Source organism: Triticum urartu, chromosome 5A (genome assembly GCF_056163025.1).
Source record: "Triticum urartu cultivar PI428250 chromosome 5A, HENAU_Tu73, whole genome shotgun sequence".
NCBI lineage: Eukaryota > Viridiplantae > Streptophyta > Magnoliopsida > Poales > Poaceae > Triticum > Triticum urartu.
The window spans coordinates 364,747,229-364,760,301 of NC_141877.1; the positions used below are offsets into that span (position 1 = coordinate 364,747,229).

General features: G+C 43.2%; 1 protein-coding gene across 1 annotated transcript; it reads right to left on the reverse strand.

Moving 5' to 3' along the window:
• Window positions 1–510: 510 nt before the first annotated feature.
• Window positions 511–1,242, reverse strand: LOC147971407 (uncharacterized). Its single transcript, XM_087522858.1, has one exon. It carries the CDS (start codon window positions 1,240–1,242, stop codon window positions 511–513), a length of 732 nt encoding a protein of 243 aa, XP_087378984.1.
• Window positions 1,243–13,073: the final 11,831 nt, after the last annotated feature.

Sequence of the window (13,073 nt, forward strand, 5' to 3'; positions counted from 1 at the left end):
GTAATTCTCCCACCATGAGGCTGCTGGTCCATCCAATTGATGTGCGGCAGAGCGCACCTTCTCAGCTTCTGTGCAACCTGCGGTGGTCAACTCCCTTCCAATACGACGTAGCCAATCGTCAGCAACTGTAGGCTCGGTGCTACTAGAAAACACCGGCGGTTGTAACCTTAGAAAACGGGCTAGGTTGTCAACTGGCGGCGGGTTTTTGTTGTTGCCCTGGTTCTGAACTAGCAATTGCATCAAGGTGTTCTGCTACTGGATCAACTGAGTGAGCTCCGGCGGGAAGGCAAAACTGGTGTCACGTCTCAGAGGCATCTGATGGGTTTAGATGGAAGAGATCAGAATAGAAAAGGGGTCTAATGAGAAAGCACTACCCATATGCACATGAGACAAACACAATCATTTCACTCAATCAATCAAGCAAGGGCATACAAGCGATCTAGAACTATCGTAAAAGTGCTCAACTACTACTAAATACATGGGGAAATACTACTAATATGTGGTGGTCATCTAGAAATTTTGATCGGTGGAAGACTCCATGATATCTGCTCCAGCTTCGTCTTCAAAGTCATCATCACTAGGGTCAGAGTCGGTGTCGTCGATGATAATGTAGTTGTCCGGGCAAGTGGAATCGTCGTCTTCTCCTCCCGGTGCTGGATCTCCCATGAATACTCCGATCTTCTTAACCAGGTCGTCATTCTTCTCCAGTAGCGTCTTAATTTCCTCCTCATATCCATCGCATGTAAACTTGAGTTCTTCCTCTAGTTCGATGATCCTAGTATTTGCCTTCTTCAAGTCCATCATGTCTGCGCACATCTGGTTCTCCTGACGTCGAATGTGCTGGTTTAGCTCCTGGATGAAAGCTGCAATGGATCTATCCTTCTTGGTGCTGATCACTTCCCATTGCTCGTCTCGGCGCCCACAGATCTGGTAGATAGTGTCCTTAAGATCCTTGTTGTAGACTTCTCCAATGCGTCCCATGGTAATGTGGGCTGCCATGCTCTTGCCTAGACTCCAGGTGGGTGCTTCGAAAGAAAATTCTATGGGTTTAGAGGTTGGCGAGAACATCCTTCCTGGAACTTGTACTTGAATCATCCAGCGCTCCTCTTCTGGTAAGGTGGCGGTGTACGTCCCGGTGAAGCTTGGTATTCCAATGTTCAAGTACCTAGTGACTTCCTTAAAATGGCGTCCAAAAGGTGTGTCTTCATCCGGCTGTGCAAACTTGTTCTTCACCTCCGCCATCCTAAGGAGTAGAAAATGGAGAGGAGTCAGAAATGAGTAGAGAAGAGTGACCTAGGGTTTTTATCTTAGTGGTCGTGTCCTACACTCAGCGTGTGCTCTGATACCATCTTGTAGCGACCCGACCTCAAACGGTCAAGTCTCCGTGCTTCAGTGTCATCCCTGGATCGGTAATGCTGGCACACACAGTACTCGAAGGATTTATAACAGTGTAGAAATCACACACTTATTACATCGAATGTCTCAGAAGAGAACTTATTACAATAATATGGCTTAAGGCCATCTAATACGATAACAACGGAAGGCTTGGAAGATAAAGTGAGTCCATCAACTCCAATGGCATAGCTGAGCTGCACGGCAACGACCTAACGAACCTTACTCCTCGTCTCAAAAGTCTCCAACATAATATGTTGCAGCCCGAAAACGGGTCAGCACATGGAATATGCTGGCAATATAACACAGTAGAGCAAGAACAAAGTAATGCTATCACTACATGCATATTTGGCTGGTGGAAAGCTCTATGGTTATAGTTTTTGCGAAAAGCCAATTTTTCCCTACAACAAAGGAATAGATTTCAATTTAACTATCATGGTGGTTGAAACATCATTGAGAAGGTTCCTCCAACTCAATCCCAATTAAAGTAATTAACAACCCAACAATATTACTTAAGAGTGATGAGATACTTAAGATACTCCAAGTACTAGATACTCAAGATTGTCCATAACCGGATACTCCAAGTAGTAGATACTCAAGACCTAATGCATAAAAACTGGGTATGGAAAGAGTATGATATGTGTTACTTGCCTTGCTGACGAACAGCGAAACCTAGGGACTCGAAGTAGCACACTTCGCACTCCGGGAATTCTATCGCAAACAAACAATAGCATACATAAGCAACAAGCAGAGATGCACGGGCAAGACTCAAATAAGAGAGATTGACCAGAAAGTTCAACTTAAGAACTCCGGTTTGCAAAAAGAATCAAATCGAACGGAGCAACAAAACTCAAACGGCAAAAGAAACAAGATCCTTTACTAATCTGAACTAAAGTCAAATTTTATAGTACCAAAATCTTATTTAAGTTGATTAAACAGAAAGAGGGTCTCGAGACGAAGATCTAGGCGCTTGAATCGCATGATTCCGATAAACGAGCGAAAAGATAAACTGAAACGAAAATCGAATTAGAAATCACGATCGGGAATAATCGCGGAAAAAATCTGATAAAAAGAAAACTGACGAACAGACTAACGAATGAGCGTTCGTTATCAGTAACTAACGAGCGAAAACCGTTCGTTAAAACGAACGTACGGACGAACGCCCGCTAAGTAGTAGAAGCGGGAAAAACCGGCGAACCGATCTAAAAAAAACTAGGGTTTAAAAAAACGAATCGGTTTTAAAAAAAACCGGCGGCGGCGGATCGGCGCGTTACCTCTCCGGCGAGGCAGCTCCGGCGAGGCGGGGCTTGGGCGGCGGGCTTGCGAGGCGGCGGGGCGGCTTGGCGGCGCGGGGCAGCTGCAACGCAGGCGACGGCAGGCGGCGGCGCGGGCTGCGGTGGCGGGGCTGGCGAGGGCTGCAGCGGCGGCGACTTGGGGCTCGAGGGAGGCCCCTGGGTGGGTTTTTAAAGGGGGGGGGGTGAGGCGGCGGCTCCGACTTGGGGAGGGGGTCGCGGCGGCGGCTCGGACTCTTCCGAGTCCGGCGGCGACACGGGACGGGGAAGGCGGTGGCGCGGGGTTGGGCCGGCCTGGCTCGGCTGGGCTTCGGCCCGGTTGGGCGCTGGAAGTTTTTTTAAATAATTCTACCGAACAGAAAATATATCCTAGAAAATAAAATAAAAATCTAAAAATGCCAACATAATTTTTCACTGTCTAAATAAAATATTTAGAACGAGATGAACATTTTCTTGGCCCTAAAATGCAATTTTGAAAACGTGCAATTTTTCTAATGCAAATAAAATCCAAATAAAATCAAATAAATGATTTTAATATTTTCCTCCAATATTTCAATTATTTTGGAGAAGTCATGTTATCTCCTCTCATATATTTTAGGGTTTTTATCAGTTATGCCACCGGTTGTGTCCCACTACTCAATTTTGCCACTAGAAATTTCAACTGCTCAAAAATGCCATCGCTTCATTAGACACATGCTCAAAAATGCCACTAAACACCATTATTGTGATCTCAAATCTCTTTTGCCATGTTATAATGACATAAATACCTATGAACCAACATGCCAGCTCTCCCTCTATCTCACTACAATAAAGTATGGGGCCCACTTGATCCCAAAAACATTCTTATTTTCCTGTAAAATTATTCGCTTGGTTACTCCTGACAAGTGGGGCCACACATATCATTGTGAGATAGAGAGAACTGACATGTGGGTCTAGACTTATTTTTGTCATAGAACATGGTCAACGGGTTTGACGTAAAAATAACAATGTCTAATGGCATTTTGAGCAAACATCTAACAGAATGATGGCATTTTTGAGTTATCTAATGGCATTTTTGAGCAAACATCTCACGGATTGATGGCATTTTTGAGCAGTTGTAACTTCTAATGGCAAAACTGAGTAGTGGGACACAACTAGTGGCATAAATGATAAAACCCTATATTTTAATATGAAATATTTTTCTGAGAGAAAAATAATTAAAATAGAAAATCCTCGTTTCATTATTTGATAAAAATCAAATATGAAAACCGGGAAATCCCCAACTCTCTCCGAGGGTCCTTGAGTTGCTTAGGATCTCGAGGATTGCGGAATGAAAGTGCAATAAAATATGATATGCATGAATGACCTATGTATAACATTCCAAATTGAAAATTTGGGATGTTACAATTCCTAAGGACGATAGTATGTCTATTATTCTTGGAAGACCCTTTTGAATACTGCAGGGGCCGTTATTGATTGCACCAAAGGCAATGCCACTTTTCATGTTAATGGTAATGAGCACACGGTACACTTTCCGAGGAAACAACCTCAAGTCCACAATATCAATTCTATTGGAAAATTTTTCAACAATCACTATTGGAGGTTTTGAATTTCCTCTTCCTACTGTCAAGAAGAAATATGATATTCTTATTGTTGGGGACATGCATATCCCTGTTGAGGTAACCTAGTGTTATTCGAAAATTCTCTGGTTTCATGCAATTCAGAATGAGTTTGTTAACAAGACTTGATCAACCTTGTTAGTGGATTCCTTTTGATGAGCATGAGATGATGAATTTAGAAAACACAACTCTCTGTACCCTCTTTTCACTTTCTGTTAATTATATTAAATAAAGCAAAATAGTATTTTTCTATCTGTTTTCTGAATTATCCATGCAATAAGAAATACCCCGAAAATAAAAGTTCTCCAAATGCCCTAAAAATTAAACATGATTTTTCTAGAATATTTGAGAATATCTGGCACTGAAAACACAGCAGGGGGAGCAGCCACGTGCCCACGAGGGTGGAGGGCGCGCCCCCCTGCCTCGTGGACCCCATGTGGGCCCCCTCCACTTATTCCAGCCACCACACACTCCCTCTTCCTCCCAAAAAATTCACCAGCCAGCTCAAGCATGAGTTCTAGCTTATCTTGCTGCCATTTCCGATCTCCTAGCTCAAAGCCCCATTCACAAAACTGCTTTGGGGGATTGTTCTTTGGTATGTGACTCCTCCAATGGTCCAATTAGTTTTTGTTCTAGTGCTTTATTCATTGCAAATTTTTGCTACCTAGGTGACCCTGTTCTTGAGCTTGCATGTCAAATTTATATGGTCCCAAGTAGTTTTAATGCATGATATAGTCTCTAGGCACTTGTAGGAGTAGTTGCTATCAATTTTGTTGAGTTTGGTTCGCTTTTATTTTGAAGTTGCTAAAAATTTCAGAAAAAGATGAGGAGATTTTTGAGGGGCTCATCGAGTCGAAGCTCGAAGAATAAACAAAGTGAAGAGAACAAGAAGCCCAAGTATAATCTCCCTCGCACCACGGAGGTCCGGCCGTGTGAATGGCCTTGTGATGATTTCTTGAGAGCAGCCGGGATTTATGATGATTTCTATGAGTTGGCTGAGAATGCAGGCCTCACCACCTTCCTCGATGACCATCGCGAACAGTATCTCTTACTCACCAATATCTTTGTGCAAAACTTTCATTTCCATGCTAGGAGCTCACCACCTACGATGGAATTTTATTTATATGATGAGCATAAGGAGATGTCACTTCGTGATTTTTCTCGGGTTTGTTTGATACCTTTTGAGGGCAGTGTAGAGGAACCACATCGTGACGATGTGGAAGGGTTTATTGGTACAATTGCTATAGGGGAAACGAGGAAAGTGTCCGATGCAAGAATTACTAGCATACATTTTCCTGTTTTACGTTACTTTGCAATATTTGCTAGTAGATGCTTAATTGGTCGCGGAAACTGTGGCAACCTTAGTGCCGCTGATATTGTTATTTTGTGCCATGCCTTGTTCCGTGATGACACATTTAGTATGGGCGCTATTGTTGCAAAGTGGTTAAATCTTAACCGTACTAAGGGCACCATCTTGGGAGGTATTTTTGCCTCGCGCCTCGCTGCACATTTTAACATACCTATTAGACATTATGAGAAGGAAGAAAAGTTGCTGCCTCCTGTTTTTCTAGACTATAAGAGTATGGTAGCACATGATTTTATCGTTAAGAATAAGGAAAAGATGCTTAAGTACAAGATGATATTTGATAAAAATCACCCTGAGAGTATTACTTTGCCTGCTCCTTCCTTGTTTGACTTATCTGCAGGCAAGTACCTTGTTCCGCCGGAGGCCATTCACGCCTCCCGAAACCCCACACCAGCTATAGAGCCAGAGCCGGAACCACAATTTGATCCTCACCGGCAGTCTATTTATCAGTGGAATCCGAAAGAGATCGCCAACCAGTGGCACCAGGGGGATTCTTCTCAGTACGACCCCAACTACAACTTTGGATATCCGCCAGCCCAGCCGTGGCCATAGACCAACTTAGGCCAAAAGCCTTGGGGGAGTACGTATTTCTCACCAACATTACATTCATATTCACACACTCATGCTAGTTGTTGGTGCTCATACTTTTTCATTGTAATATCCATGCTAGTTTATTTTCCTTTTTATGCTTTCTTCTTGTGTGTTTCGTAAACCTTAAGAAAAAAATTAGTTGTAGCTTTTTAGCTAGTTTACTTTTCATGCTGTAGTAGTAGTAATTAAAAAGAAAACCCAAAATATTTCTCGTTCTTCTTTTTCTTGTTGGGAGCTTTCCCGTGTAAATAGTTTTATTTCTTTTCTTGTTCTTTGGGGGTCGAGAGGAGAAGAACATATTGAAAATGTTGAGTGGCTCTTATATGCATTATTGTTGATCTAACAAAGAGCCCATATTACCTTGTCTTCTCTCTTGAATTGAATGCTTGCAGATTCCAGCTTAGTCCAATGCACGTGCACTATTATTATTATCCACACTATTCGGTCGTGCAAGTGAAAGTCAATAATGATGATTATATGATGAACTTATTGAGATGAGAAAAGCTGGTATGAACTCGACCTCTTTTTTTGTAAATATGATTAGTTCATCGTTCCTGATTCAACCTATTATGAAACAAACATATTTTCAATGACAATTAGAGATTATAGTTGCTTATGCCATGCTTAATTAGCTAGGAGTTTATAATGGTTTACCTTGCGTGCCAACATGCTATTAAAATGGTTGTGATGTGGTATGATAGGGTGGTATCCTCTTTTGAACGATTCGAGTGGCTTGACTTGGCACATGTTCACGCATGTAGTTGAAACAAAATCAACATATCCTCTACGATATTTATGTTCATGGTGCATTATATCCTACTCATGCTTGCATTCAGTGTTGATTAATTTTAATGCATGTTCATGACTGTTGTCGCTCTCTAGCTGGTCGCTTCCCAGTCTTTTTCTAGCCTTCACTTGTACTAAGCGGAAATATTGCTTGGCATCCAATTCCATAAACCCCAAAGTTGTTCCATATAAGTCCACCATACCTACCTATATACGGTATCTACCTGCCGTTCCAAGTAAATTTGTATGTGCCAAACTCTAAACCTTCAAATAAACATTCTGTTTTGTATGCTCGAATAGCTCATGTATCAACTAGGGCTGTCTGTATCTTCCATGCTAGGCGGGTTATTTCAAGAGGAGTGAACTCCTCTCCTCACTCATGAGAAAATGGATGGTCACCGGGATGCCCAGTCCCATGCTTTATGCAAATCAAATCAAAATAACCGCAAACAACACTCCCCCGGGACTCTTGTTAGTTGGAGGCACTCGTTGTTTCGAGCAAGCCATGGATTGATGCTTGTTGGTGGAGGGGGAGTATAAACTTTACCATTCTGTTTGGGAACCGCCTATAATGTGTGTAGCATGGAAGATATCGAGATCTCTCGGTTATTATGTTGACAATGAAAGTATACCGCTCAAAATATTATTCATATCTATTTCAAAACCGAGCTCTGGCACCTCTACAAATCCCCGCTTCCCTCTGCGAAGAGCCTATCTATTTACTTTTATGTTGAGTCGCCATCCTCTTATTAAAAAGCACCAGTTGCAGAGCACCGCTGTCATTTGCATCCATTACTGTTAGTTTACATTGAGTATGACTTGATTGGACCTCTTTTACCATGAATTACAATGTCTAGTCAGTCCTTGATCTTTAAAGGTGCTCTGCATTTATGTTTTGCGGTCTCAGAAAGGGCTAGCGAGATACCATCTCGTCATATCATATCATGATTATTTTGAGAAAGTGTTGTCATCTGAGATTTGTTATTATTGCTCGCTAGCTGATTATGCCATTGATATGAGTAAACATGAGACCTAAATGTTATTGTGAATATGGTTAGTTCATAATCATTGCTGAAAACCTGAATGCTGGCTTTACATATTTACAACAACAAGAGCAAATAGAGTTTGTAAAAGTTTTTTCTTTATCACTTTCAGTTTATCAACAGAATTGCTTGAGGACAAGCAAAGGTTTAAGCTTGGGGGAGTTGATACGTCTCTGTCGTATCTACTTTTCCAAACACTTTTCCCCTTGTTTTGGACTCTAACTTGCATGATTTGAATGGAACTAACCCGGACTGACGCTGTTTTCAGCAGAATTGCCATGGTGTTATTTTTGTGCAGAAATAAAAGTTCTCGGAATGACCTGAAAATCAACGGAGAATTATTTTGGAATATATAAAAAATACTGGAAGAAATATCCATGTCAGGGGGCCCACCACCTGTCCACGAGGGTGGGGGGCGTGCCCCCTACCTCGTGGGCCCCCTGATGCTCCACCAACGTCAACCTTGACTCCATATATTCACTTTCGGGGAGAAAAAATCAGAGAGAAGGATTCATCATGTTTTACGATACGGAGCCGCCGACAAGCCCTAAACTCTCTCGGGAGGGCTGATCTGGAGTCCGTTCGGGGCTCCGGAGAGGGGAATCCGTCGCCATCGTCATCATCAACCTTCCTCCATCACCAATTTCATGATTCTCACCGCCGTGTGTGAGTAATTCCATCGTAGGCTTGCTGGACGGTGATGGGTTGGATGAGATTTATCACGTAATCGAGTTAGTTTTGTTAGGGTTTGATCCCTAGTATCCACTATGTTCTGAGATTGATGTTGCTATGACTTTGCTATGCTTAATGCTTGTCACTAGGGCCCGAGTGCCATGATTTCAGATCTGAACCTATTATGTTTTCATCAATATATGAGAGTTCTTGATCCTATCTTGTAACTCTATAGTCACCTATTATGTGTTATGATCCGTTAACCCCGAAGTGACAATAATCGAGATACTTACCGGTGATGACCGTAGTTTGAGGAGTTCATGTCTTCACTATGTGTTAATGCTTTGGTCTGGCACTCTATTAAAAGGAAGCCTTAATATCCCTTAGTTTCCAATAGGACCCCACTGCCACAGGAGGGTAGGACAAAAGATGTCATGCAAGTTCTTTTCTATATTCGGAGTACATGCCTACATTACATTGATGAACTGGAGCTAGTTCTGTGTCACCCTATGTTATGACTGTTACATGATCAATCGCATCCGGCATAATTCTCCATCACCGATCCAATGCCTACGAGCTTTTCCTATATTGTTCTTCGCTTATTGACTTTTCCGCTGCTACTGTTACCATCACTACAAACCCCAAAATATTACTTTACCGTTACCTTTTGCCACCGTTACCACCACTATCATATTACTTTGCTACTAAATAACTTGCTGCAGATATTAAGTTTCCAGGTGTGGTTGAATTGACAACTCAGCTTTTAATACTTGAGAATATGCTTTGGCTCCCCTTGTGTCGAATCAATAAATTTGGGTTGAATACTCTACCCTCGAAAACTGTTGCGATCCCCTATACTTGTGGGTTATCACAATGCTTATGTGAAATAGCTTCAACTTGATAAGCTCGAACCCAAATCGGAGAAATGCGTCTTCATAGGATACCCAAAGGAAACTGTTGGGTACACCTTCTATCATAGATCTGAAGGCAAGATATTCGTTGCTAAGAATGGATCCTTTCTAGAGAAGGAGGTACTCTCGAAAGAAGTGAGTGGGAGGAAACTAGAACTTGATGAGGTAATTGTACCTTCTCCTGAATTGGAAAGTAGTTCATCACATAAATTAGTTCCAGTGATCCCTACACCAATTAGTGAGGAAGTTAATGATGATGATCATGAAACTTCAGATCAAGTTACTATCGAACATCGTAGGTCAACCAGAGTATGTTCCGCACCATAGTGGTACGGTAATCTTATTCTGGAAGTCATGTTACTAAACCATGATGAACCTACGAACTATGATGAAGCGATGATGAGCCCAGATTCCGCGAAATGGCTTGAGGCCATGAAATCTGAGATGGGATCCATGTATGAGAACAAAGTGAGGACTTTGGTTGACTTGTCCGATGATCGGCGAGCCATAGAGAATAAATGGATCTTCAAGAGGAAGACGGACGCTGATGGTAGTGTTGCTATCTACAAAGCTCGACTTGTCGCAAAATGTTTTCACCAAGTTCAAGGTGTTGACTACGATGAGATTTTCTCACTCGTAGCGATGTTTAAGTCTGTCCAAATCATGTTAGCAATTTCTGCATTTTATGATTATGAAATTTGGCAAATGGATGTCATGACTACATTCCTTAATGGATTTCCTAAAGAAGAGTTGTATATGATGCAACTAGAAGGTTTTGTCGATCCTAAAGGTGCTAACAAAGTGTGCAAGCTCCACAATCCATTTATGGACTGGTGCAAGCCTCTCGGAGTAGGAATATACGTTTTGATAGTGTGATCAAAGAATATGGTTTTATACAGACTTTTGGAGAAGCCTGCATTTACAAGAAAGTGAGTGGGAGCACTACAACCTTTCTTATAAGTATATGTGAATGACATATTGTTGATCGGAAATGATGTAGGATTTTCTGGAAAGCATAAAGGAGTGTTTGAAAGGAGTTTTTCAAAGAAAGACCTCGGTGAAGCTGCTTACATATTGAGCATCAAGATCTATAGGGATAGATCAAGATGCTTGAAAAGTTTTTTCAATGAGAACATACCTTGACAAGATTTTGAAGTAGTTCAAAATGGAATAGTCAAAGAAGGAGTACTTGCCTGTGTTGCAAGGTGGGAAGTTGAGTAAGACTGAAAACCCGACCACGGCAGAAAATAGAAAGAGAGTGAAAGTCATTCCCTATGCCTCAGTCATAGGTTCTATAAAGTATGCTATGATGTGTACCAAACCTATTGTGTACCTCACCATGAGTTTGGCAAGAGGGTATAGTAGTGATCCAGGAGTGGATCACTAGACAACGGTCAAAATTATCCTTAGTTACCTAAGAGGACTAAGGAAATGTTTCTCGGTTATGGAGTTGATAAAGAGTTCGTCGTAAAAAAGTTACGTCGATGCAAGCTTTAACACTAATCCAGATGACTCAAAATCTCAATCTGGATACATATTGAAAGTGGGAGCAATTAGCTAGAGTAGCTCAATGCAAATCATTGTAGACATAAAAATTTGCAAAATACATACGGATCTGAATGTGGCAGACCCGTTGATGAAGCTTCTGATATGTCTCCAACGTATCTAACTTTTCTCACGTTTTCACTCTTGTTTTGGACTCTAACTTGCATGATTTGAATGAAACTAACCCCGGACTGACGCTGTTTTCAGCAGAACTACCATGGTGTTGTTTTTGTGCAGAAATAAAAGTTCTCAGAATGGAACGAAACTTTTTGAGGATTTTTTATACCAATAATAAGATTTTTTGGAGCCAAGACCCACCAGAGAGGGGCCCTGGGTGGGCACAACCCACTAGGGTGCGCCCCCTCTCCTGGCGCGCCCAGGTGGGTTGTACCCACCTGGTGGCCCCACTGATGACCCCCTTGTTGGGGATATAAATATCAGGTATGACCCGCCCAGGAGGGGCCGGGTCATCCCTATGGCGGTTCATCTCAATGAAGCCCAAGAGCATATTAACAATGGCAGTTCATAGATAGGCTTAATAGAGGGCCCAAACCCGAAGGCGGCTTAAGGCCCACAGATATAAACCGCCATGTACATAAACTTGTATGGTAAGGCATGTAAGAAAGGTCACCGAGCCGGATACGTTGTATAAGCCGGCTGAGACTCTGTAGGCCGCAGGGCGTCAACCCGTGTATATAAGGGGACGACCCAACGGTGGCTTAGGACAAGAAATAACAGATCGAGAGCCAGGTCAAGCGTATTCGCTCCCTGCTCATCGAAACCCTAGCAATACCACCTCCAACTGGATTAGGCTTTCACCTTCACCGTAAGGGGCCGAGCCAGTATAAACTCCTCATGTCCTTTGTCCTGATTAACCCCTTTAAGCTAACCTCATCGCGATGGTTCCACGATTAAGTCCTCACATTAGGACATCTGTCGTGACAATTCCACGACAGTTGGCGCCCACCGTGGGGCTATCGCATGATGGTTTCAAGTTGTTAGAGGGCAACTTCGAAGGGATCAAGGGATACGCCGTGGGTCGGATGACCAAGAGTCGTCACGGCAAGCTCTACATCAACGACGCAGGCTGGGGCCCGAGGCCGGCTCAATTGAGTACGGGTACCAGGTCCCCTTTGGTGGAATTCACGTCTTCATCGCCAAGATCGGTGAACCGGGCTCTGAGCCGGACATCTGCACTGACATCATCGAGATGGCTCAGCGTGCAAGACCCGCCCGGGTTCGGCCCACCATGAGTCATGCCTTCGTGGGATTTATCCATGGAGCGGAACCTGAGGATAGATCGGCATCTAGTGGTGAGACCGTCGTTTACTCTGATGGCGAGTCATCCACTGGTGAGACTGGGTCATTGTATCAGCTGCAAGACGGTTGGCTTGGGGGCTGTTTCGATGGCGACAGTATTCCAGACCCCTGCGAGCCGCCAAACCGGGTTGCAATCTTCATGGCCGGTACACAGCCCGTGCAGCACTCGTCGACTGCGGCAGAACTGGTTTTCGGGTCAGCAGCGGCAACTGCTGCCGGTGCAGGAGGCCCTGGGCGCCCGCCGGCTCAGGTTTTAACTGACTTGCTGGATAAGCTGACAACACTGTTAACAACGGTGGTTAACCCGGCGGATCAAGATCAGATAATGCGACGATCACAAAATTACGTGATGAGATAACACAGGCCAAGGAGGAGCTAAGCATAGAAAACACCAGGATGGCCGAGGAGCAGGCTACTTTGGATGCTCAGGCGCAACGGATCCAGTCGCAGTCTTACCAGTTCATGCTAGATTAGAACGCTTCAAACGAAGTCATGAGGAGGAGGCATCAGACTCGTCTGCCCTCAATTTACGAGGCAAGAAATCTCTTTAACACGCT

What these genes read in the sequence shown, in the direction of transcription:
- LOC147971407 (XM_087522858.1), bottom strand. Translation starts at nt 1,242, where the DNA reads ATGGCGGAGGTGAAGAACAAGTTTGCACAGCCGGATGAAGACACACCT.